The sequence below is a fragment of the Scylla paramamosain genome, chromosome 41 (assembly GCF_035594125.1).
Source record: "Scylla paramamosain isolate STU-SP2022 chromosome 41, ASM3559412v1, whole genome shotgun sequence".
Lineage (NCBI taxonomy): Eukaryota > Metazoa > Arthropoda > Malacostraca > Decapoda > Portunidae > Scylla > Scylla paramamosain.
Window position 1 is genome coordinate 9,536,967 of NC_087191.1, and position 27,500 is coordinate 9,564,466.

A 27,500-nucleotide genomic window follows, 5' to 3' on the forward strand; every position below is an offset into this window, starting at 1 on the left:
CCTCTCACCCTCTCCCTGTTCCACACTCTTTCACACTCCTCCACACTCTTCCACACGCCTCGATTCCTCCTCCACAGTCCACCAGCCCATAATCAACACTCCACCTCCTCCTTTACTCTTTTCCTCCTCCTCCTCTCCTCTCTTTCTCTCTCCTGCTATCCACATCAGAGACTTGCCGCTTCACGTTTCTCATGTATTCTCATGCTTCTCATTTTCCCCTCCATGCCATCCCCTCAATAGATTCTTAGAGTCATCCCGTGTATTTCCCGGGCAAACAATACCCCGGTTCTTTATCCTCCCTCCTCTTACCTCCGCTCTCCGCCTCCCCATTAGACGGCGGCGTCCCAACGGTGTGCATTAGGGTCGCGAGACAAACCTTCGCCTAAATAAACCTTCCGTCACATCAACTTTGGGTATATTTTCATTCACAGCGGCTCCTGGTTATACTTCTTCCTCCTCCTTCTCCTCCTTCTCCTCCTCCTCCTTCCCTTTAAGCTCCACCAGTCCTCCTCTTCCTCCTCCTCTTCCTTCGGCGGCATATGACCCAGTTGTTGACGCCACTTAAAATCAATCTGTCTATCTGTCTTTCTCTTCCTCATCTTTCTTTCTCTCCTGATCATCTATCTTTCTCATCCTTATCCTCCTCGTATCTCTTGACTTTATCCTCTCTCTCTCTCTCTCTCTCTCCCTCTCCCTCTCTCTCTCTCTCTCTCTCTCTCTCTCTCTCTCTCTCTCTACGTTATCTAAGCACCGCCTCCCACTGACGGTTCCAGCTCTTTTGTATCTCCTTTCTCTCTCTCTCTCTCTCTCTCTCTCTCTCTCTCTCTCTCTCTCTCTCTCTCCTCTCTCTCTCTCTCTCTCTCTCTCTCTCTCTCCTCTGATTTACCTTCAACATTGCTCCCTCAAGGTGGTGCATCCCTCTCTCTCTCTCTCTCTCTCTCTCTCTCTCTCTCTCTCTCTCTCTCTCTCTCTCTCTCTCTCTCTCTCTCTCTCTCTCTCTCTCTCTCTCTCTCAGATACACAACGCCTCATCATCTTCCCAAACGTGCATTGCATATTCTAAGAGGCGCTTCTACCGTGTTTCATTCTTACATACATCGCTCTCTCTCTCTCTCTCTCTCTCTCTCTCTCTCTCTCTCTCTCTCTCTCTCTCCTCTCTCTCTCTCTCTCTCTCTCTCTCTCTGCTTAATATGCAAGGGAGGCAGCAAACGAACCACCCTCTGCATAACGTCTAAGATATAAGGTATATGTATATTTTTTGGGGCGTTTTAATTATTATATACATTATTGTTATTGTTATTATTATTACTATTATTATTGTTTGTGGTGGTGGTGGTTGTGATGGCAGTGGTGGTGGTGGTGGTGGTGGTGGTTGTAGTAGTAGTAGAAGTAGTAGTAGTAGTAGTAGTAGTAGTAGTAGTAGTAGTAGTAGTAGTAGTAGTAGTAGTAGTGCGAGTACAACATAGGTAATAACGGTAGTAGTAACAACAGCAGTAATAATAATAATAATAATAATAATAATAATAATAATAATAATAATAATAATAATAATAATAATAATAATTATTATTATTATAATAATAACAATAATAATGCTAATATCACTACAACTACCACCATTACTGCTGCAAATACAACTGTACATACGAATAAAAATCAAAACAGCAAGAGCAAACACAACAAGAACAACAAACAACAACAACAACAACAACAACAACAATCATAACACCAACAACAAGAGCAGCAAGGCACCGGACAGGATGCTGCGCGCCACACTGCAGAAAGCGATGAAGAGGAACCAGGGAACTCAATACCAGCCCGGCCTGCAACTTGCGCTAGAAAAGTCTACGGTACCGCGTTGCCACATTCCACTACCTCGGCGCTGCTGGCCACTTAGCCTCTATCTTAAGCTGCAGGGGAAGCGACTTTCATTATTCGGGAGAGAAAGATAAAAGTATAAACACCGGAGGAGGCGAGGGAGCTTTCATAATAAAAGTGAAAATATGCAAACACTACCAGTTGAAAGGTGCAGGAAAATGCCACCATTGTATCCAGTAAAGAAAGTGAAGGAGGAGGAACAGCTAAGTAGAAGCGAATATTAAACCAATAAATAACAGCTGGACCAGTACGAAAAAAAGGGCAAAATGACACAGAAATAAAGATAAAACACAGTAATAAGGGGACGAGTAGAAAAATACGAAAATACCAGGCTATCACAGGGGAGGGAAAATGAAAAGGAGAGAAAAAAGATACATGAATAAAAGTAGATATAGAAAATTGCATACGAGGAAATAAGAAGGAAGATACTGTGAGCTGGGGAGGAAAGAGTTACGGAGAATAAGTGAATGATGAAGAGAGGAGAGAGAGAGAAAGAGAGCGAGAGACAAGTTACAAGCAGGATGAGGTAAGAGTTAGAGCGAATACGTGAGAGAGGCGGAAAGGAGAAGAGAAATAGCAAGGAACAGAAAGAGAGAAGCAGACTTAGTATAATAAGATCATGGCGCAAGGCTGAGGGGGAAAAAAGACGCGTGAATCATGGATAAAATATGAAAGTGGAGGAAGGTTAAGGTTAGGAAGAAAAAGAAAGAGACATTAATAGGAAGTGAGAGGCTAAGTAAGGGACGGGAAGGGAGACGAAAAAGAAAAGAAGATGTAACACGAGGAAAGAGAAGAAGAGGAAGAGATATAAGAGAAAAGGGTCTAAGAAGGAGGGATAATTATGGAAAGTAATAAAAAGTAAATGGGAGGTCGGGAAGGAAGCAAGATTAGGAAGCTAAAGATAGATTAAGAGGAGAGGGTAAATGAGAGAGAATAATGAAGAAAATGAAGAGGCGCATAAAGAAAGAGAGGGACAGTATGAGCGAGAGTGTGTAGAAGCGTGGAAATATACGCATATGATATTGTAAAGTAGAATATGAGGGAGATAAGGAAGAGCACTAAAGAACAGTATGAGAGAGTACGAGAATGAGTAAGAGTATGTGGAAGTGTGAGAATACAACCACGTGATAAAGCAGAATATGAGGGAAAGAACGAGAAACAGTATGAAAAAGCACAAGAAACAATAAAAGACAGTATACGGTGAAATGAGTGGAAGGATAGAAGATAAAATAAAAGATAATAAGCATGAAAAGTGTGAGGAAAGAGGAGGAGGAGGAGGAGCGTGAGTACGAGAAGCAGATAGGATGAGGGTGAATGAGGACGTCCTGTGATGAATTAGATCCAGTCAGTGATGAATTCGCGTCAAACAAACCATGAGTGAAATATAAATGAGAGTTGAACAGCGACATGAAGAGAAATTAATGGCCATCAAAAAGTCGGAACCGGTGAAAACGTGCGTTGAGTGTGACACCGAAAGAGTAATTAATATCAAGCTGAACCTGGACCGCGGGAGGGAGATGGAGAGATTGGGCAGGAAGCGTGAAACAGAGAAAAGGTGTGTGTGTCTTGATGTTTATGTTAATTAAAACTATTACCTTTGCAGCATTAGATGTATTGCAACTGATAATGTTCCTTCTGCTGCTACTACCACTTTGTACTACTACTATTGCTACTGCTACTACTACTATTATTACTACCACTACTATTACTACTAATACCTTTGTAGCTACTGCTCTTTTATAAACTATTACTGCTACCACCACCATCACCACCGCCACTACTACTACTACTAATACTACTACTACTACTACTACTACTACTCTTACTACTACTATTTCTACTGTTGCAGCTATTGTTACTATCACTACCACTACACTTACTAATACTACCACTATTATTACTACTACTACTATTACTATTACTACTACTACCACCACCACCACCATCACTAGCATCACCACCACCATTACCACCACCACCACCACCAGCACAATCCTTTTATCCCTATCGTATCGTGTTTTATGACCAATAACATTTTGGTTCACGTTTGGTCTCTGCCTGAGAAGCGTCTTTAAAGAGGGAGAAGTTTACTGGGGAAAAATATATATGACGCTCGTTTCCTCCTCGTCTTATCTCCCAGACATCATATGAAGGCATTATGGGAGGGACTTGGCGTGTAATGGGCCGCTTTGGGACTTGATGAGGAGGAGTTATGACGGAAACGAGGGTGTGGATCTATTGTTATTTTACTTGCTGATGATGAACGTGATGTTACTGCTGTTGTTGTTTTCTTGTTGTTCTTGTTGATGTTGTTAGTGGTAGTACTTTTAGTAGAAGGAGTATTACTGGCATCATCATCATCGTTGCTCGTAGTAATAGTAGTAGTAGCAATTCTCATTATAAATCCTCTTAATTTTCCACTTATTCGTCTTTGTAATTCGTAATACGTGAGACACACTGTATAATAAGGTACAACGTAAAACACATCACTTAATTCCAACAAAGGAAGATGATATTAACTACGTAGTGTTTTATGAATGAATTAATAGTAGCAGGACTAATAGCAGCAGTAGCAGAAGTAGTAGCAATAGCAGTAGTGGCATTAGTATTAGTAGCAGAAATAATAAAAAAAACATAACAGTAAGACAATAAAGAAACAAAAAAATGTAAGAAATCAAAAAATGTAAGAAATCAAAAAATGTAAGATATAAAAAAATGTAAGAAATCAGTTATCCAGATTCTTCGATACCAGACAATGAATGGGAGGAGAAAGGACCAAAGGAGATTAGGAGAAAGAGAGAGAGAGAGATAGTAAAAGGCGTGAAAATAAGGACGCCCAGGACTCTTTGAAGGACAGGATCAAAAGGAGGGGCCCCCAGGAACACCAAGGACGCCCGTAGGGAGGGAGGAAGAGAAGAGGAGAGAGACTGGAGGGAAGGAAGAAGGCTGCAGGGAAGGAAGGAGGGTGGAGGGAAGGAGGGTGGATGGAGAGAAGGATAGAGGGTGGAGGGAGAGTGGAGGGAAGGTTAGGAAAGGTCTGTGCAAGGTAAACTTTATGAAGTCTTCGGCTAATTATATCTCTAACTTTTTATACTCTCTCTCTCTCTCTCTCTCTCTCTCTCTCTCTCTCTCTCTCTCTCTCTCTCTCTCTCTCTCTCTCTCTCTCTCTCATTGCCTTATGCTTTTCTACGTTAAAAGTTTTCCGTCTCTAACAGCTATATCAGGAAACTTTCAGAAATCTCGGCTTTTCTAGATTCAAGAATTAAACAGGACAAGAATTTATATATACGTCTTATTTTTACAACTTTTCCTGCATACTTGTTTTATTCTCTACGCTCATCGCTCTACGCTCTGAGGAATGCTAATAATATTTTCTTCATATAATGCTGTTTTCTTTCAATTAGTGTATTATTCCTGGTATTTCTCGTGAATGTGGTAAAGATTTTTCCATCTATTTTCTTTCATCACATTTTTATACCTGTAGTTTTCGCTCCATTAGTTAATTATTGTTTATTATGTGTTAAGATGCTATTAGTCTTTTTTTTATTTCCTTAATGTAGGTCAAACGACAAAGATTATCAGTGTAATGTTTATCACTTGCTATTTTTTTTTATAAGGTGTGGATGATTTTTTTTTTATTCCAGTTTATTTCCCTTAATTAGAGTTGATTGTACATTTTTACTGTCATTTCTTCATCAATCTTTTTTTTTATTGTATTAAATGTTCCTTCTCTTTTTATTATTCTTCCTCAATGTGCGTCAAGTGATTCAAGTAGTCATTCCACTCGTCATTTTTGTTATTGCGTCATTGCACTCCACTGTTCTATGTGGATGTTATGTTACCCTTATTCTGTTTCTCTCTTTTAATACAAGTCATCATTTTTATTACGGCCACTTTTTTTTTTTTATTTGGTGACTTTTTTCTTCGTTAATTTGAGTCTCATAACTATTTTCTCTATTTTATTTTTTTTTCTTTTACCACTCTACCGTTACGTTTTGCTTTGTTTTGTTTTATTTTTTACATGAATTTTTTTCTGTTTTCCTTCATTCATGTGAGTTCAATAACCATTTTGTCAATTGAATTTTATCACTGTACCGTTTATTTTAAATTCTTGTTTTTTTAGATTTTCTTCAGTTTTCTTCTGTTTTGTTGTTTCACGATATTTCTGTATTTCTTTGTTTATGTGAGTCAAACATTCATTACATTTCTCGTTTCTGGCCATTTCGTGATTAGTTTTATTTCTTTTTGTCAAATAACTACGCATTTCACTGGTTATTATTTTTTTTTTTACCACCGTACAATTATTCAAATTTCGTCAGGTTACATTTTTTTTTCTCTTTTCTTCTTTAATGTGAGTCAAGCAATCATTCCACTAATTATCTTAATCTGTTCCATTCTATTTACTTTACTTAATGACTCTTTTCTATTTTTCTTCCTTTATGTGAGTCAAATAATCATATTTACAGTTACTTCTTACTATTGATCATTTATTGTAGCACTGTAAGGATTTATCTTTCATTTCGTAATATGAGCTTTTTTATCTATTTCCTTTAATGTGAGTCATATAATCACTTCACTAGTTACTTTTTATTACTCCATCATTTATTTTTTATTGCCAACGTAGTATTTATCCTTCATTTCGTGATATCAACCGTTTTCTGTTTTTCTTCCTCAATGCGAGTCAAATAATCATGAAATCACTGCCTACACACGACATAATGCAGGTCAAATGTAGCCAATTAAGGCATCGAGTGGCAAAATATTCAGCGCATGTTAATCGGCAGTAATACGAGTGATAACGTGATCATTATGCTAAAAATATTCCTTCATTATGTTTCGACTCGAATAAAAAGAAAACGATATAAACGGAAACGACAAACGTACGTCCGCCCGTAAAATAATTCCTCTTGCTAAACCTTCCTAAACAATAATAAGGAATGAAAACAAAAGCTCTTCAGTCCCCGTCCAAAAAAAAAAAAAAAATACAAAAACACGAAAAATGACGGAAAAAACTCCCCACTTCACTCAAAAACTCATCCTTCAAAACTCTTCTTGTAACCTCACCTAAAAAAATCAAGATTATCTCTGCTTAAATAAAAATGAGTGTGAATTTACTCTCACTTAAACCATTAATCACAACCCTTCACTTAAATACCAAAGTTTCTCGCTGCCCCAAAATTAAGATTACCAATATCTCATTTCTCCCATGCAAAATTCTTCTGGGTCACTCTCCTCTCACTTTTTGCCCCCCGAGGAAACTAAATATCGCCTTACGTTTCTTTAAATCCTGTCTCTCATCACTCCTTCCCTCTAAACTGCCAAATAAATTCCTTCATTTTCTTTCTTCTTTCCCCCAAAATGTCTTCTAGTTCCCTTTCTGTTGTTCCGCTCCCTAAAATTTTCTCATATATCATCATCCCTCTCCCTTCAAGTTCCCCCTAAAATCTCCGACAGGAAACAAAATTCAGAATTGTCAAAATGTGAAAGTAATGGAAAACTCATTCGTATGTCTACCCATCTCCCTTCACAACTTCCTTCCCAAAATCCCTGAGAAAAAAAAAAAAAAAAAAAAAAGGAAATGTAGAATAATGAAAAAAAAAAATTCTTCTATTCCCCCTCTCTCGCCTCAAAAGTTCCTTAGAAAATTCCGAACAGAAAACATAACAAAAAAAAATGAAAGCTCCAATAAAACCGTCAAATAATGCAAAAACGCAATTCCCAACAGAAAAAAAAAAATCAAAACTGCAAAAAAAAAAAAAAAAGTCGAGTAATGAACATTGATGCATTTTTACGATCACAAAGACGCACATTTGGCCTCTCGTTACGTACATGACTGGCGTACACGGCGGACAATACGTACATCCAATCCTAGCATCTGATTGGACGCTGGATGACCAATTACACGCTGGCCATAACGACTCATAACGACTGTCAATATTGCCATCAGCTGATTCTAAACTGGGGCCTTCATCCATAAACATGCCTACTATTTTTTTCCCTCTCTCTCTCTCTCTCATTCACTTTCATTTTCATTCATTCACGCGTCATCATAGCGAACGCGCGTTGTCCCGACCCAGATAATGAATGACGCTCCATTATGATTGGCTGACGGCTCTCTATAAAATATGACGGCGTGTTGCAATTGGCTGACACTCCGATATATAAAAAAAACACCCGCGCCAATATCATTCTAAGAGTTATTTAATTGAGTCGCGATATATTTACCTTTTTATGGCTCACAGGTGTAATGCGTTGATTGAGGGCCGCTAATAGGTACAATTTATACTCTATTTACTGATTACAAAAGAGTGCTCAGGTGATGGATATGCTAATTGGCTTCACTCCCCCAGGTAAGTACTGAATCCATCTCCCTTTCTTTCTCTCCGCGGGTGATTAAGACAGGTGGGTGGGTGAAGGTGGGTGGGGTGAATGGTGGGGGTGGAGGCGGGTGGAAGTGAGGAACGGAGGCGACTATTCGATAAGCTCGTCTTTTCTACTCAGTTAAATTGCTTGTCATCATCAGTGTAATTTTTTTCTAAAGCAACTTCAAGAATTTAAAGATCCTGGGTTATAATGGTGGTGGTGGTGGTGGTGGTGGTGGTGGTGGTGGTGGTGGTGGTGGTGGTGGTGGTGGTGGTGGTGGTGGTGGTGGTGGTGGTGATTGCGAAGTGTCTGGTGAAAATGATAGCGTTAGCGGTGGTGATAGAGGTCACTAGCAGCGATGATGATGATGATAATGACAATGATAATGATAATTACAAACAAAAACAAACATGGAATTTCTTGTTAGGTTTGATTGCACTATACTAAATATAACACGTACATAAGGAATCATTGAGCGACTTGTCCTGTTCTCCTCCTCCCCCTCCTCTTCTTTTTATAACCTTTCCCACTAATTTAATACCAAAGAATACCAATTACACACCAAAGAGTCACTGTAAAAATAGAGTTTAAGTTTAATTTCTTATTTACTCTTTATGCATTTATCATTATGCAAGTTTCATTACATTCATCTGTTATATAGACTATTTTCTGCCCTTTCTGTGCCATGTGTCGACTTTAATGATAGAAAACATGTAACAAAGGTCTATTCATGCTTTATTATCCTTTATATATTTTATTTTAACGCAACTTTAACTAACATTTATCTTGTTTATATCAATTCCTCTTCTCTGTACCCTTGGCTGATCTCACTGATAGAAAATATATATCGATTTATTTTTTTTTTTTTCATTTCTATCTATCCTCCACATATTCATATCATTAATCATTACCGTAATTAATTCTCATCAACTCACGTTATATATATATATATATATATATATATATATATATATATATATATATATATATATATATATATATATATATATATATATATATATATATATATATATATATATTTTTTTTTTTTTTTTTTTTTTTTTTTTACGCTACATTGATCTCCTTCACAGATAGAACTTATGTATCAAAGTTTAATCCATTATCATCTGCTATTTATAGGTTCTTTTACCTATTAATCTGTAAGGCGAAGGGTTTCCACCAATTCTCTTATCTATCTTTATCGTTATGCAGATTATATTACCTTCTTTTCTTTCATTTTTTACTTTTCCTTTTCTTTTTTTTTCTTTTCTTTGTAGGTTCTAATACTTTTTCTTTCATTACTTTTATTCTTTTTTACTTCTTTCGTTTTTCTTCTTATAAGTTGTGTTATCTTTTCCTTTTTTTTTTACTTTTCCTTTTTCTTCTTCTTTTGCAAGTCCTATTACCTTATTCTCTTTCCTGGCTTAACTTCTATCCTTTTCTCTTTGTTTAAATTCCAAGTTCCATTACCTTTTTTTTCCTCCTTTTACACTTTTCTCTTACTCCTTCCCTTTCTTTATTGTCTACTTACTCTATTTTCTCCACTCAGAGCATGTTTACTTGTTCTGTTCCCTCCACTCAGAGCACGTTAACTTATTCCATTTCCTTCACTGAGCCGCCGCGAGCCACACATAAGAAATGAAGCAATACACACTAAGTACCAAGTGAGTCATCAAGAGGCGTATTACCGACTCCCTAAAATAATAAAGCAAGTGGCTAGAGCGGGCGAGGTGGCGCCCCTTGAGGCAACATTGGAGAGTCGGGGGCGGGAATCAATAGACGCGTTATCATCACCATCATCATTATCACTAGACGCATGGCAGCCAGTCAGGCGAATGGCCATCATTATCAGGCAACGATTTTCTATGAATACGGAATACTAGGTTAATATTCCAGCTTCAGTGCGTACAATAGGCATGTATGTTACTGCTCCTATCTGGCTCAAATGGCACGGCTGATACTTTTTTTTTTTTTTATTTAGATTTCGTGAATTAAAAAAAGAAAATGGTTGAAGTGAATTGAAAAAGAAAATGGTTGATGTGAATTGAGAAAGAAAATGGTTGATCTGAATTTAAAAAAAAAAAATGGTTGATCTGAATTACAAAAAGAAAATCTGAATAAAGAAAAAATAAAAGATTGATGTGAATTGAAAAGAAAATGGTTGATGTGAATTAAAAAAATAAAAGGGTTGATGTTCGTTTGTCTACACATGAGAGCGATAGGCCTAAATGTTTTGCGCTCACTTGGCCTAAGCGATCGTGCAATTAGCGTTTCTAAATGATCGAGTCTAGGTCTAAATGGTGATGCAGCTGGTAGGCCTGAACATTAGTGCAATTAATAGGCCTAAATGTTAATGGAGCGTTAGGCCTAAACGTTTTGTGAGCATAGCTACTTTTCGTTGTCTTAAAAATCTTTCACTACGATACGAAACAATTAACACCAGGAGTATTGAATGAAATCTTTACATGCATCTACAAGAAAGTAGATTAAAAAGAAAGGGTTTTGCAATTTCTACCCGGTTTAAAGATAAGAGGTGGCTGTAGAACAAGTAAAGACGTCTCACAGTGACAAATAATTTAGGAAAGGAGTACCAAATAGCAGAGTTAGGATTTCACTTTTTTTTTTTTTTTTGCGGTATATGAAAGGAAACGAGTACAAACTGCTTCATGTAAATCATATTCTTTATAGGAAATTTGATGTTATTCTGATTGCCTCACCAAATAAATATGAGTCTAATTACTCGTGTGCAATCTACGTGCATTTCAATATTACTGCTTCATTCTTTTTACACCAATTAATTTTGTATTCACAGTGATGCTATGACAACATTACCTCTGCCATCCTCAAGCTATACTCGTATTATCTCTAGCGTCAAACGTTATCATGTTTTTTTTTGTTTTTGTTTTTTTGTTTTTCATTTGTTCCCTTTATTCCTTACAACATGTTCTGCCTCGAGTTTAATGCCATAGCTATTCTTATTTCGTACCAGGATTATTACCAGGATTATTATTTTTTTATATATATTTTGAAATGTAATATTTTATCACTTTACTAATATGACAACGCTCACGTTCTTATTATCAACGTTACGATTATATTGTATTGTCACTGTTTATAATTATATTCTCACTCCTTTATTCACGACTATTATCAAATTACTGAACACGCCTATAGTTTCACCTTATTATTCTCCCCATAATTTCTACCTTCCTTCTCCTCCATTTACATATTTCTCGAACCAATCCATTGCTCCACCACTTCCTCACCAACCACCTTATACTCGTACACCTCCCTACGACATCACTTCCCTCTCACTCTGTTGCAATACACCCACGTACCTATCCATCTCTCTTCACTCTCCCATCAAATGACATTTTATCATATTTTTTTTCACACGCACTCAATTATCCCAGCCTTCTATCTTTCACGTGACCCTCTTGACAGTGACCCCACCCAGGCCTGCTGTTATAGCCACGCCCTTGTCTCCGATCCATCCCTCAATACTGGCAGGAGACGCCCACATACTAAGTTATTAAAGAGACTCTACGACACACCTGCTAGTATATTTCTATGGTCTTTTAACTCTCCCGCGTCCCAACTCGCCTATGTGGCACAATTCCTACACGCCTCCACTCAACTGCCGCCTGCAAGGGAGTCTGGTTTCAGGAACAATAATACTAAATGCTGATAAATTTAAATGTCAGAATGTTCAACCGAATGACAGATGGATAAATAATTAGAAGAGAAAACTCAACGTAAAACCATGCGAGTATAAGCCAGACTCATCACCACCCCCAAGGCAGCTCAACAAAAAGTCACATCGACAAGAAAATAATACAAAATGTCAACAAGAAAATAAATACAAAATGTCAGTAAGCAAAAAGGCCGATGAGTTCTCTACGGATACTTAATCAAACAAGTCAGAGCGAGAAACAAAGAAGTGACAATCCTAAGAACGTCATATAATATTACACACGAAACAAAAGGATAAATGCGTTTTCTACAGATACTTATTCAGAAAAAAATAAAATAAAAGATATACTCCAAAGAAACTCGGATAAAACCAATAAAAAACACGACATAAAAAGATAAATAAGCTTTCTAAGGATACTTAATCAAACAAATCAAAGAAAAAGGAAAAGATATGATAACCTAAAAAATAAAAGATTGAAAAAAACAATAATAACACGAAACAAAAATATACAAGCGTTCTTTACGGATAGTCAAACATAAGAAAAAAGTGTAAAAAGAAAAGATATGGAAAAGAAACAGATAATCCTACGAAAGTTTGGTACAAAACAATAATAAACACGAAACCTAAACTTAAAGACGAAAAACAAGTTCCTGTACCAAAAGGTATTTACCAACAAAAACACAGAAGAGATACAAGCATAAACTAAATCGTGGAAAACTAACATACGAGTAAAAGCAAAAAATGAATATGAAGTACGAAAATTAGAAAAGAACAAAAATACTAAAAGAAAACGAGAAAAAGAAAAAGAAATTTACATAAACCAGAATAAAGAAAAAAGGTCAAAACAGAATCTTAAATCGAAGAAGGAAACAAAGAAAAAAGAAAGAAGGAATAGATAAGAATAAGACAATAAAAAATAATAAAAAGACAAAGAAATAAAGAAAAGAAAAAAAGAGAAAAAAGAAAGTAAGTAAGAAAGAGAGAAACAACTAAATAAATAAATAACGAATGAAAAAAAAAAAACAACGAACAAAAGAAAGAAAGATCGAAAACAGAATCCCCAAAAAGAAAGGCGTAAAAGAAGAAAAGGATAAAAGTAACAAAGAGGAACCAAAAATAACCACGCATAACCTTTCAGTCCCCCACACATTGACAACCAGCACGGCTCTCCCAACGCCAATACAAATAGTGCAGAAAGAGAAGAATAACCCAAAATAGAAAGGTGCCATTGCTTACCTCATTATCCTTTGCGCGTCGGAGCAGAAATAGCAAAACAGACACACATGAGATACACTTATACACCTGTTGCTTTCCAAAGGTGCAGGTGTGTATGTTTGTATTCTCGGAAGTCTTCACATATGCACGAGCTGGTGGGAGGAGGAGGAAAGAAGATAATTAATGGAAGTTAATTGCGTTTCTGGTTTTCTGCTCAGTTTTACGAGTAGCTTCTCTGTCCCGCTTTGCATTTTTGTTACTCGGGTATGAAATATTTGGTTTTGCAAAAATGAGGTGAGAAATGAGTGTGAGACTTAACACGTTTACAGTAATTGTGATACATTTCTTGCCCATTTGAGATAATTGTCGCCATTAGTGTTCGTAATATCAGGAATACACGCTAAATTATCAAGCAAATATCACGATGACACGCTAAAGTATTAGACACAAAAAGAGAGAGAGAAAAAAAATAGCTAGATGCGATTTTAACACGAAATATCTCATGCAAAAAGCTACACACACACACACACACACACACACACACATGAAGAGACCCACATGAGTTAGTGTACAGGAAGGGAGGATAATGTTGACCTGCGCTGAGAAAATTAGCAAAGAATGACACGAAAAATGTAGGTTTTACAGGATCATCCTCTGGCCAAACGAGAAACTGTGCAGTTAATGATATGAAAAGCACGTGATACAGAGAGAGAGAGAGAGAGAGAGAGAGAGAGAGAGAGAGAGAGAGAGAGAGAGAGACAGAGAGAGAGAGAGAGAGAGGAGAGAGAGAGAGAGACGAAGAGAGAGAGAGAGAGAGAGAGAGAGAGAGAGAGAGAGAGGAGAGAGAGAGAGAGAGAGAGAGCAAATAACTGTGACGTGTAAAAGAACAACAAACTGACCGAGTTAAAAATGTAAAAAGTTGCAGAGGAGGGAGAGAGGGAAAGGGAGAAAGAGGGAGAGCGAGCGCGAGGAAAGAAGGACAAACAAACACAGACCTGCCATGATATCCCAGAGAAGTAAACTGATGAAAAAAAGTTAAAAGATATACATACGAGTACTAAGATAAAAAAAAAAAAAAATGTAAACCACGATTAAAAACTTAATTAAAAATGGATGAAAGTACACACACACACACACACACACACACACACACACACACACACACACACAAACATACGAACAAAACTATATACACGCCAGAAAAATTTCAACACACACACACAACGTACTTTCCGGGAAGAATAAAAGAAACAACGAAGGAACACAAAGGAGGAGAGAACATCACTAACCTAACCTGATCACCTAAACGAGGCTGCTTATGAAAGAAAATTACACCTCATATTCTGAAACTCGCATGAATAACTTAAAAATACGAGGGCCCTAATGGTACGGTAGACCCCTCATTTATTGATTAAGGATACGAGTAAATATATACAAACTTTTATAGACATATACATTTCTCAGACTCACGTACACACAGACACACCGCGCACATGCAACATTCAAGCAACACATATGCAACATTTGGATCCTTTCACGACTCCCCAATTTCCATCAGACACAGGGGGACAAAGGACCACACACACACACACACACACACCTACACACACACACACACACACACACACACACACACACACACACACACACGTCCATTTTGCGGCGGACCAATACCACTATACGTTCTGCCTTATATCGTGTGTCTGTCTGTCTGTGTGTGTGTGTGTGTGTGTGTGTGTGTGTGTGTGTGTGTGTGTGTGTGTGTGTGTGTGTGTGTGTGTGTGTGTGTGTGTGGTGTGTGTGTGTGTGTGTGTGTGTGTGTGTGTGTGTGTTGTGTGTGTGTGTGTGTGTGTGTGTGTGTGTGTGTGTGTGTGTGTGTGTGTCAGCCAGTCAGTCAGTCCGCTTGGCCGGTTTTCTGAGGTCTGTGTTGACTTTGTTTGCTTGTTTGTTTACTTGTGTGTTTACGTTTGCCACGGTCAGTCTCTCTCTCTCTCTCTCTCTCTCCTCTCTCTCTCTCTCTCTCTCTCTCTCTCTCTCTCTCTCTCTCTCCTCTCTCTCTCTTCTCTCTCTCTCTCCTCTCTCTCTCTCTCGCAGCATCTATCAGACAGAGTGCAAAGAAAAAAATTGAAACACAAGGTAAAAATATAAGAAATTCAATTTGGGGGGAGGGAGAGCAAAAGCAGAAAGAGAGAAGTCTAGCCAGTTTGAAGTGTATCATATGCTTCAGTATCTCCTCTTAAACACAGGAGGGGGAAGAAGGCAAGACAGGACAAGTTAGGGAGTTAAAGGGCAAGATGAATTGTCCGGAAGGGGTGATGGCAAATTGGAAGGAAGAAAGGAAGAGAACGAAAGGAAAATTTAGGAGGATGCAAGAGAGATTATGAGAACGAAGAGGGAAAGGGAGAGACAAAGGGGGTGATGGGAAATTGGAAGGAAGGAAACAGCAGGGGAACGAAAAGGAGAGGGAGGAGTGGAAACTTGGAAATACGAGACAAACAGACAGAAAAGACGAGAACAATCTCATACATAGATCTAGTTCAAGAAATTAGGGATAAATGAAAGAGAAAATGTAAAATGGCTAGAGAGAGAGAGAGAGAGAGAGAGAGAGAGAGAGAGAGAGAGAGGAGAGAGAGAGAGAGAGAGGGAGAGAGAGAGAGAGAGAGAGAGAGAGAGAGAGAGAGAGAAGAGAGAGAGGAGACGAGAGGACGAGAGAGAGAGAGAGAGAGGAGAGAGAGAGAGAGAGAGAGAGAGAGAGGGAATAAGCACACTAAAGAATGGAAGAAAGAAGAGAGGGAAGTAAAAAACAAATCTAGTATTAACAACACGAACCTTATCAAGAATAATAAGAGTACTGAGGCAAAGGAAACCGAGAACAGCAGGTAAAGAAATACTGTATAACCTGGACCTAATTAAACCCTTTAGTGCTGTCATAGCAATCTTTTCCATAATTGAATTCTTGTGAACTAGGAATAGGTTTGGCTGAGACCAGACTCCTAAATTCATATTACAATTTCGAATAAATAAAAAAAAGTGAGTAACAGGAAAAGAAGGAAAACAAGTGTGCCAGAGAAAGAGAAAGAAATATACCACGAGAGTTATAAGGCAAAACGGGTGAGAGACGAGAGTGAAAATGGAAGGAGAATTTCGGCCAAAGTGAAGGTAAAGGGAATGAAAGAAAAGATGAATGGCTCCAGATTACGGTATGGGCCGGAAATGAAGTAGAACGAAGCATGAAAAAGTAATATCAAACTAATACGAACCATAAAAACCATCATTCTCACTGTTCAGAACGTAAAGATGAAAGATACAATCACTAAAACGTTAATATAAAAAATAAGATGAAAAAGAAATGTATGAAACTGAGAACTACCAAAGACAATACCGAATTACAAAAAAAAAATAAATGAAATGAAATTAAATAAATAAGAAAGAAAGAAAAATAATAATAATAATAATAATAATAACAATAATAAACTGATAAAAGGAAGACAGAGACAAAGATAATCACAAAAAGGTGACAAAAAAAATAAGAAATTGCACTAAATCATAAAAATCTAAACACAAAAAGGCAACAAAGCAATAAAAGAACAATTAAAGCTCAAGAAAATTAAATAATCACTAAAATCAAGTTTAAGATGTAGAAAAATAGGAAAGCTAAGAAAAGGAAGAGAAATCGCATCAAATCCCAAAGGAAAAACCGAAAAATAACATATACATAACAGTAGAACACGACTGAATGAACTAGTAATTTTAATGTCTGAATGAATGTTGAAGAAAAAAAACACAACCCACAAACAAAAAATAGATGAATGAATAAACGTAGCGACAAACAATTCCAAACAAAGAACCAAGACAAATCATCCCTAAAATAAAATACATAAGAGGAAATGTAATACAAAAATCTATGGAAATGTAATACAAAAATCTATGGAATGTAATACAAAAATCTATGGAAAATAGCACAACCACGAAAACAACAAAAAGTCACACCTGATTACGAAAAATTTTAATAGACTAACAAAAAAAATTACGTAAACATACAGAAAAGTAACGAAAAATAACATCCTCTTAAAAAAAAAACAAATTCAAATCACAAAAATACAAATAAAATCACGAAATAACACACCATTTCAAAACACCATTTGCATTAAACCATACACAAGAAAATCTAACGAAATTCACACAACTTCAAAAAAAAAAAAGAGAAAAGAAAAGAAAGAAAAAAACATCTAACAACACGCCATTTCGAAACACTATTTGCATTAAACTATACACAAGACAAAAAAAAAATAAAAAGAAAATCAACAAATTGTACAAACCTTCAAAACTAAGAAAAAATAAATAAATAAAAATGACATTCAATCACTCAAATATATATATAAAAACTAAAAAACAAAACAAAAAAAAAACACCATTAGAAAACCTTATATACATTAAACCACTCACCCCCTGTCCCTTCCACCCCGCCTTCTCCCTCCCAACACACACACATCACACACACACAACGCACACACACACACACACACACACACACACACAGCACTGCAACACAAGGAAACACGCACACACACAACACAAAACACAAAAACCACTACTAAGGTAACGTGACGCCACCCGGAGTCACTAGACGTGTTGAACCCAAAGAGAAAGGAGAGGAGGTTGAAACTGAATTAAATTTTGTCAAACGCCAATGAGTAATTCCTCTGACAAATGCCTCGCCAGCACGCAAACGCCTCATTATTTCCGGCCGAGTAGGAAGAAAGAGACGAGGAGGAGGAGGAGGAGGAGGAGGAGGAGGAGGAGGAGGAGGAGGAGGAGGAGGAGGAGGAGGAGGAGGAGGAGGAGGAGGAGGAGGAGGAAGAGGAGGAGGAGGGAGGAGGAGGAGGAGGTGGTGATGGAAAGAGGTGGAAGAATGAGCAAAACCATATGAAACGAAAAGAGAAGAGAAGAAAGGAAAAGAGAAGAGTGAATGAAAGGAAAGGAGGAGGAGGAGGAGGAGGAGGAGGGGGAAGAGAAGGACGAGGAGGAAAGCCATAATAAACGAAACAGACAAGAGGCGAAAGAAAAGAATGAGAAGGAGGTGAGAGAGAGAGAGGAGGAGGACGAATGCAATATCAAACGAAGGAAGAAGAGAAGAGATGAATGAAATGAAAGGAGGAGGAGGAGGAGAAGGAGGAGGAGGAGGAGTAGGAGTAAAACCATTTCAAACACAGAATTGAATGAAAAGAATGAGAAAGAGGAGGAGGAGAAAGAACGAAAACTATATGAAGAGAACAAAGAAGACCAAGAGGAAAGAAAGTGAAAAAAAAAGAGACATTAAGAAGAGGGAGGAGAGGGATAAAGAAGATAGGAATAAAGAAAAAGGTAGAGAATTTAAGGTGAGAAGAAGAAAGCGATTAAGAGAGGAGGTGGAGGAGGAGGAGAAAAAGGAGGATAAGAGAACAGAGAAGAGAAAGAATAAGAGATTGAAGAAAACTGACGAATAAAAGTGAAGAAGGATGGGAGAATTAAGGAAGAGAAATAAGGATAAAAAAAAATGTATAGAAGAAACAGATTAAAAGACCAACAAAGAAAACAAAGGATAATAGAATAAAAATAATAGGGAATAATGAAAAAAAAGGAGTTTGCGTACAAGGGAAGGAAAGATAAAGAAAAGGGGAAGAAGTAAAGGATTCAAGAGAAAAGTGATTAAAATGAGATTAAAAGAAAGGGAAGAATGAATAAAAGAAAAGTATGAAGATTCAAAAGAGAGAGAATGAAAAAAAAGAATGAATGTAAAGAAAGAAAGACAAGGAAAGAAACAAAGAAAAGAAAAAAGAAAAAGAAAGATGATGATGATGATGATGATAACAAGAACAATGATAATAAAGAAAAAAAGCACAGTAATAATATAAAAAGCAAGAAAACAACAAATATGAAAACAAGTGAAGAATAAATGAAGGAAAACAAACAAAAAATAACAACGAATCTAAGAAAAAAATCACTAAACAAGAAATTTAAGACAGACGAAAAGAAAAAAAATAAGAATAAATAGCGAAAAAGAAAAAAAAAAGAAGAAAAGTAAACGAAATAAGAGGAAATAGAGGGCAATGTCTAAAATAAGAAGAAAAAAGAAATAGCCATATATGTTAACACAAAAAAAAAAAGAAAAAAATTGAAAAAAAAATAGGAGTAAACAGGAAACAGGAGAAGAGAGGTCAGATATAAATGAAATAGGGAAACTTTATTATTACTTCAGATGAGGTAACTTTTTTCCTCCACTAAGTTCAGACTCACTTCGGAGGAAAAACATCTCAATTACAGGTAACCAGACTTTATTATGAGAGAGAGAGAGAGAGAGAGAGAGAGAGAGAGAGAGAGAGAGAGTAGAGAGAGAGGAGAGGAGAGAAGAGAGAGGAGAGAGAGAGAGAGAGAGAGAGAGAGAGAGAGAGAGAATATAATTTACACTAGTTTTTATGTTTACCTGTGTGGCTTTTATGACTGGTTCTCTCTCTCTCTCTCTCTCTCTCTCTCTCTCTCTCTCTCTCTCTCTCTCTCTCTCTCTCTCTCTCTCTCTCTCTCTCTCTCTCTCTCTCTCATTCTATTCGATTTATCATTTTTCATTATCCCTTTTATTTCCTTCTTTATTCACGCATATTTCCCTCTTTCTTTCTTTTCTTCCTTCCTATTTTAATACATTCTTTCATTTCCCTTCCTTTACTTCTATAATCTTCCTCTCCTTTTATTTATTCCTCTTTAAATTCCCTTTTTTTTTTCCTTCCTTTACTCTTTTCCTCTATTCTTCGTTTCCTTTCATATCCTTTTCTATCCATTCATCTTTCATTCTTTTTTTGTTTTTAATCTTATCCCTTTATAACTTGTAATTTTCCCCCTCATTCCTTTATTCGAACCTAAATTTCCATTTTTTCTTCCCTTCTTCCTTCCCTGCATTCCTCGTTTCTTTATAATCATTTTCTTTCAATTCATCCTTCATTCATTTCTTTACTCTTTCCCCCCTTTTAACCTATAATTTTTCCCCTCATTTCCTTTATTCCTAGTTAATTTTCCTTTTTCTTTCCCTTATTCCTTCTCTCCATTCTTTCGTCTTCCTTACATCTTTTTCTTCTATTCAGGCTTTACTTCTCTCTTCACACCTTCCCCTCTTAACTTTCCTTTCTTCCCACCTTCTTTCCTTCCCTTCTCCCACATTTGCAAACTTTCTGAAAGCTCTTTAAATCTCCAAACTTTCGGGCCATTAATAATGAAAGGTTAGTATTTTTTTTCAGTTCCCTCGCGTAATAATTATATACTGTGTGCTTTATTCAAATGTTTCCCCCGCAACAAAAAAAATATATATTAACCAGGAGTGAGTCTTAGTGTATTGCTTTTTATTCTGAGTTTTTTCGCACTTATCAGATAAAATCGCGTGTTTATAAAGTAGTTCATCTTATTCCTGAGAGCAGTTCTGGCCTCTCAGTCTTCACTTTCTCTCGTTTTCTTTAACTTAGTTATTCTTTTTTTTTTTTTACTTTTACCTTTTTTTATTTATTTTTCGTTGTTTTTTATTTTTTGCAATCTGTTACCCACGTTTTTGTTTTTAGTTTATTCTCTGTTTTTCTTCGGCTTCTACTTTTTTTCCTTTCTTTTTTTCTCTCAGCTGTTTTTTTTCGACTTTTATTCTTATCATGAAAAAGTGTCGTTATTTTCTTTTATTACTTCATCACTTTTTATTGTGCAATCAGATTTTTTTCCTTCCATCATTATATTCCTTTTCCTTTCCTCCCTCACTTACATATTTACACTTTTACTCTTAAATAATATGATTGCACTTCAATTTACTGCCCTCTTCTTCCATTTTTTTTCTTCCCTTTTTCCTATTTTCCTCTACATTTTCTGTGTCTCATTTACACCCTTTACTCTTAGACAGTATCAACTCCCTGTTAATTTCCTTTGTTTACCTTTTCATTTTCTCCTGCTTTTTTTCTTTTTCTATTTTTCACTTTTCAGTTTTTTATATTTTTATGTGCATCATTTTCTTTTTCTTTTTTTTTTTTCCATTTTTCTTTTTCTTTTTTCCATTTTTATGTGCACCATTTTTCCTTCCCCTTTCATTTTTTTTATTTTTCCTTTTTTTGTGTCCCACTTACAACTGCATCACCAGGAATTATCAACCCTTTACTTAACATACTATGCTTTATATTCCTTTACTATTATAAATATAACAAATAACAAAACAAAAAGAAAAAACAATAGCATTAATTTAATTCTTTATATTCAACGCCTCAGCACCTTCAGGTTTAGTGGCCTTTAATTACACTTTCATATCCTGTAACAATCCTGTATCCTTAGTCCCTTTACATTATATGCCAATGAGACCTTAATGCCTCTATATTCTATGCCAATAATAACCTGACCCACCTCACTACATTACATGCCATTAGTAACACGCCATTAGTTCTCTCACTTTATTCCTTTAACCTTAATTACCTCTCCTTCGGTTACTCCTTTAAATAAAACACCTCAACAGCCCCTATTTCACGTAATCTCCTTTAAATTCAATAGGTTTATTAATTACCTCTCTTTTACTTACTCTTTTTCAATCTGTCTGCCACTTGGTACAGCTTTCCCTAATTAAGAATTACTCTGAAACATCTTTACCTTATTCTACAGCCACATCCAATCTTTAAACTGGGTAGAAATTGCAATATCTATCCTTTTTTCACCCATAACTTTCTTTCAGATGGTTATAAAAATTTCATACATTGCATATTGAAGTGATAATTGTCTCGTATTGATTATTTATCTTTCATTCACTTCCTTCAACTATTTTACACTTATAGTCGCATTTCTAGTATAACAATAATTTACATGGACAGATAAAGAGAGAATGAAAGATTAATTTTGTATTTTCTAAGCCACAGGAATATTCAACATGCTTTGGTATAAGAGTCTGAAAAGTTACAAAGCATTATGAGAAAGGAATGTGTGGGTACTGAGAGGGTTGAATTATATACCTCACTTAAGCACCTCTACCTTAACTTCCTTCTTTAAAACTCTATACATAAATACCTTAAACATTTACATCCACTAACTTTTACACTCCACCATCACCTCCTCAATTTCAAACTTACTCCTTTCCCCCCAAATAAAAAAAAAAGAGAAAAAAAACAAAGGATGAGCAGAAAACACCTTTTATACCCTAGCTCTTTACACCATCCATTCCAAACTTATTCCTTTCCTCTCTAAAAAAAAAAAAAAAAAAAAAACAGGCGAGTAGAAAAACAATTTTAAAACACGGGGGAAAAAAAAGGGGGGGAAAAATAACTCGACGGTAAAACTTCTTGTATAAGTTAAGCTCTTTTTTCTCTCTCTCTCTCTCTCTCTCCTCTCTCTCTCTCTCTCTCATCTCTCTCTCTCTCTCTCCTCTCTCTCTCTCTCTCTTCTCTCTCTCTACTCTCTCTCTCTCTCTCTCTCTAGGATGGTGGAAGGAGTGGCATTTTGAATACAGTCCACTAAAATATATTTCACTGGTGTGAATATAAACCTCTTCTCTCTTAAGCCCATGAGAGATCGATAAAATGTTAGAGGTTTGTGTGAAAAGGTGAAAGAATGTGGAGTTTAAGGGGTGGGGGAATCTCTCTCTTCTCTCTCTCTCTCTCTCTCTCTCGTCTCTCTCTCTCTCTCTCTCTCTCTCTCTCTCTCTCTCTTGATTATCATGGTGACGAAGTTAATGGTGACGATAGTGGTAGTAGTAGTAGTAGCAGCTGTGAGTAGTGTGTGTGTGTGTGTGTGTGTGTGTGTGTGTGTGTGTGTGTGTGTGTTGTGTGTGTGTGTGTGTGTGTGTGTGTGTGTGTGTGTGTGTGTGTGTGTGTGTGTGTGTGAGTGTGTGTGTGTGTGTGTATTTGAATTCGGAAGGTAAGTAAACAGTGTGGAACAAATAAATAAAAAGGGTCAATGAGATACTGTATGTGTCTAGACAGCCAGAGAGGAGAGAGAGAGAGAGAGAGAGAGGAAGAGAGAGAGAGAGAGAGAGAGAGAGAGAGAGAGAGCGAGAGAGAGCGAGAGAGAGAGAGAGAGAGAGAGAGAGAGAGAGGAGACGAGAGAGAGAGAGAGAGAGAGAGAATTAAAATGAACCTAATTTCACAGTGACTGACAAGGAAATCCGTTGTAGACATAATTCATTACGGAAATAGAGATGCCATTGCTATTATATTATCATCTATTATTATTATTATTATTATTATTATTATTATTATTATTATTATTATTATTATTATTATTATTATTATTATTACTATTATCATCATCTCATTGCTTTTTATTGTTGGTGTTCCTCTTGTTTTCACTACTACTACTACTACTACTACTACTACTACTACTACTACTACTACTACCACTACAACAACTACTGCTACTCCTACAACTAGTAAAAATACTACTACTGCTGCTGCTGCTACTAATACTACTACTACTACTACAACTATAACCAACCACACTATCAATACAACACCACTACCACCACTACCACCACCATACCACATAAAAAAATAAATAAATAAAAATAAACGTGAAATAATACAAATCTAAGCATAAAAAAAAAAAAAAAACAGAAGTTGGAATAAAATCAATAGAGGTATATTAATCCCCGCAAAGCTGAGAGGAACGGGAGATTGTTGGTGTATTCGTCTGTCTGTCCGTCTGCCTGCCTGTCTGTCTCCCCGATACAAATGGCGGTGTGTTACAAACTTCCAGTGTCTGTCCGGAGCTGGAACGATATTGCTCGCTCTCTCTCTCTCTCTCTCTCTCTCTCTCTCTCTCTCTCTCTCTCTCTCTCTCTCTCTCTCTCTCTCTCTCTCTCGAAGTCTTTCCCTCCTACTTTCCTGCGCCAAAAGTTTATATGAAATTTATCGGTTTGACTCCTCCTCCTCCTCCTCCTCCTCCTCCTCCTATTGCTACTCCTCCTCCTCCTCTTTACTACTTTTATCTTCTCCTTTCCTCCTCTTCTTCCATCTCCAATCACTCCATCACTACTATCACCTCTTCTTCCTCCTCCTCCTCTTCATCTTCCTTCTCCTCCTCCTCTGGTCATCTTTTTCTTCTTCTTTTCACTCCTCCTCCTCCTCCTCCTCCTCCTCCTCCTCCACAAATATCTTCTCTTCCCTTTCACTATTCCACGTCCATTTCTAAATCCTCCTCCTCCCCCTCCTCCTCCTCCTCTCCTTCTTCTTTATAATAGTCTCCCACTCCAAACCACAACCACGTTTTCTGCGACTCACAAAACCAACTGAGTCGTCCCACTTCTCGTTTTCTTTCGTACAAAGCGGGCGAGGCTTCACAGAACTAAATATAAAAACCATTTATTACGGAGTTTTCATCTGCGTTCGCTTTGAAAAAAAATATATATATAAAAAAAAATTGACTCCCACATACAAAAGCATCTAATATTTTTTTTTTCAAGTTATTTTTACAGTATTTTTTTTTTTGACATTTTTTTTCTTTCTCAGTTGCAATGAAGGTTATTGTTTCTATTATCGAAAGAGCAACAGCTATTAAGTAGACTGGATTCCTATGCACATATGTATTATTAAAAGGATTTCTATTTTTTTTTTCTTACTCAATTAAGCTATTCTTTTGCCTTTCGTAACGTTACTTTTACTGCTGCTGCTGCTGCCGCTGCTGCAACAACAACAACAACAACAACAGCAACAAAAACAATAAACAACAACAATAACAACAACAAAAACAATAACAACAACAACATTTACGAAGAAGAAAGAAGAAAAAAAAGAAAAAATAATAATTAGAAGAAAAGAGACCACTACCACCACCACCACCACTACCAACAACAACAACAACAACAACAACAACAAAACAGAAAATAGACAAAAATGAACCCATAAAACAACCAGACGATGTAGTTGTAATTCTTGTCGTTCATTGGCCACCGACTGACTCATCCTCGACTCTGATTGGCCGCCACCACACACTCTGCCTTGCGATTGGCTATTAATGGCTTTAGCCTGGACACTGATTGGACGCTGGCTCAGCAACTCTCGCTTGTTATTGGCTGATGGAACGTTCATTCACGCTCTTGATTGGTGGCGGAGACAGGCTCGGGTAGTGGTGGTCAGTGGCGAAGTAACACATGGTTCTCCTCTTAGCAGTCTTTAGGATTTCCTCTGTCTTAGCACCTTACACTGAAACACTCCTGGCTGCACCTCCACAACTTTCAAAGGGCTGTAGTTGAAGTTACACGGGTTTTTAAGGTTGTTTTCGTGGTTCTAGTGGCAGACTAACAGGATTTCTATATTATTAACAGGAGAAACACTCATGAGAGGTCAGTTATTCATTGTTGTGGCCTTTAAAAATTGTCGTGGTGAGAAATCAAGGCGTTTTAAAATACAGGTCTTTATTACTTCAATCTGCTGAGAATTTACTTACAGATCTAGACAACTGACAGATTCTAAGGAAGCGTTCACACTGGAGTTATTTTTCCTAAAGACATATTTAAAAACATTTCTTGAACACAACCATCATCAGCAATGGCCAGTATTCAGAAGCGCCTTCCTCTATCAAGACTATTTTCAAAGGCCACAGAGATGATTAGCCAAGTTCTCAAGGCTGTTCCTCCTGTTAATAATGCAGAAATCTTATCAATTTGTCACTAGAACAATAAAAACCTTAAAAACTTGTGTAACTTCAACTAAAGCCTTTTGAATGTGGTGGATATGCGGCGCAGAAGTGTTTCAAGATAAGGAGAGATGTTTGAAGCAACGTGTTATAATACTGCGAGGGGATGATTACTTAATGAAGCCGCCCACACTGGATTGCTGGAGACGAGGGGGTCATGTAAGCGTGTGTGGGCGCCTTGGGAACAGCTGCCGCCGTAGATATTCTGTGAGCATCGATGGAATCTGTTCGGGGCCTTGCTAATTACATGACAGGAATACACCAGGGCAGCAGGATCCCGAGCGCTGTGTTATGAAGGGGATGTCTGTCTGCCTCCATCATCTTGTCCTTCGTCCACTCCACCTCTTTTTTCTCTCTTTCTTAAGCCAATATTAGTATCCTGAACCTGAGGAAGTGTTTGTCTTTACTGGTACATTCAAATCCCAGCCCGGTTATTTTTTTTATTTTTTATTATTACTATTCTTTTAAATTTTAACTATATCCTATTTTTTTTTTCACCTTCCATTTTAACATTACTAGTATTTTTGTGCAATTCTACAATTCATCGCCATATGACAGTTGCTGACACGCCATGCAATAAAATCTTCAGTCACTTCACTCGTCCTGCTGGCGTGCGTGTGTGTGTCTGGCCTGATATCTCCCCAACACTGCCTCGTCCACGCCGGGATTGCCAGCATATCGCCCGCCAGATCTCACCAGTGTGTCTCCAGGAACGTATCGCTAACAGCTTCACAACTTGCTGTCTGATGTGTTCTTTTCGGTGCTGTCAGTGCGTTTTGTCGTCGGTGTGACCGCATAGCAACGAGGTGAGCGGAGTCAGGACAGAAGGAAGGACGTCCAACTGTGGAACCAAGCGCAGTTGTCACTTCTGACCGCGAATGTCCCCGCCTGTATTTGTTTGAGCACCTGTGTTACCTGATGACCTCATTGGCACAACCGACGAACTTATCATTCCCATTCAATTAAAAAGGCAGGTATTTCCATCATTTAAGGTATAAAAAAGTTATTATTTATACACGTGAGAAATTTGTTATCACTCAAAACAAAACAAAAAAAAGCTGGTTTTTCATATTCTAAAATGTTATGGTTTACGAACCCAAGAAATTAGCTAAAAGCAAGTGTGTTCCATATCTCTGCGCGTAAAAATGTTACGGTTACAATTCCATTTACTCTGAGTATCCTTGTAAACCAAGAACTTTTTTCATATACGGTGTTGTCTTTTTATGTTAGATGAGTGCCGGCCGAGGGCAACAAAAAATAAGAAAAAAAAAGGCCCACTGAGGCGCCAGTCCCTATTCACAGAACAAAAAACGATAACCGGAAATTGGAAGGCAAGTGTCTTGAAACCTCCCTCTTGAGAGAATTCAACTCATAGGAAGACATACAGATGTAGTTTTATTTTCTTAAGACAATACGTAATTCAAAGTTTTTTTTTATTAATATTTACGAGTAAACGTCCAACTTTTAAAATTTTACGTACCCTGCGTGCTGTTGTGAACGTCATTATTCATTGTTGAAATGTGTATGTTTTTTATCACTTGGAGTGCAGAGGTGGCGCCTTTTATACTACTGGGTGTAAAAATAGCACAGTACTGTTGCACGAAAGGCCATGTACTCTGAGTGTTGTGTGAGCGAGATAAAAATATTTAGATACAAATCTTTTTTTATGTAGTGGAGTACAA

The 27,500-nt window shown here is 37.1% G+C and overlaps 1 protein-coding gene across 14 annotated transcripts in view; it reads right to left on the reverse strand.

The window, feature by feature from the left end:
* LOC135092941 (uncharacterized) overlaps positions 1 to 27,500 on the reverse strand; it is a 393,086-nt gene that overhangs the window by 263,901 nt on the left and 101,685 nt on the right. For all 14 annotated transcript variants that reach the window (XR_010263124.1, XR_010263132.1, XR_010263131.1 and 11 more), the window contains one exon: positions 13,171 to 13,301. Coding sequence is in view for 5 of the 14 variants with exons in the window: in XM_063991756.1 (XP_063847826.1) it covers positions 13,171 to 13,175 (5 nt within the window). In the remaining 9 variants the exon portion in view is untranslated. The remainder of the gene's footprint in view (positions 1 to 13,170; positions 13,302 to 27,500) is intronic.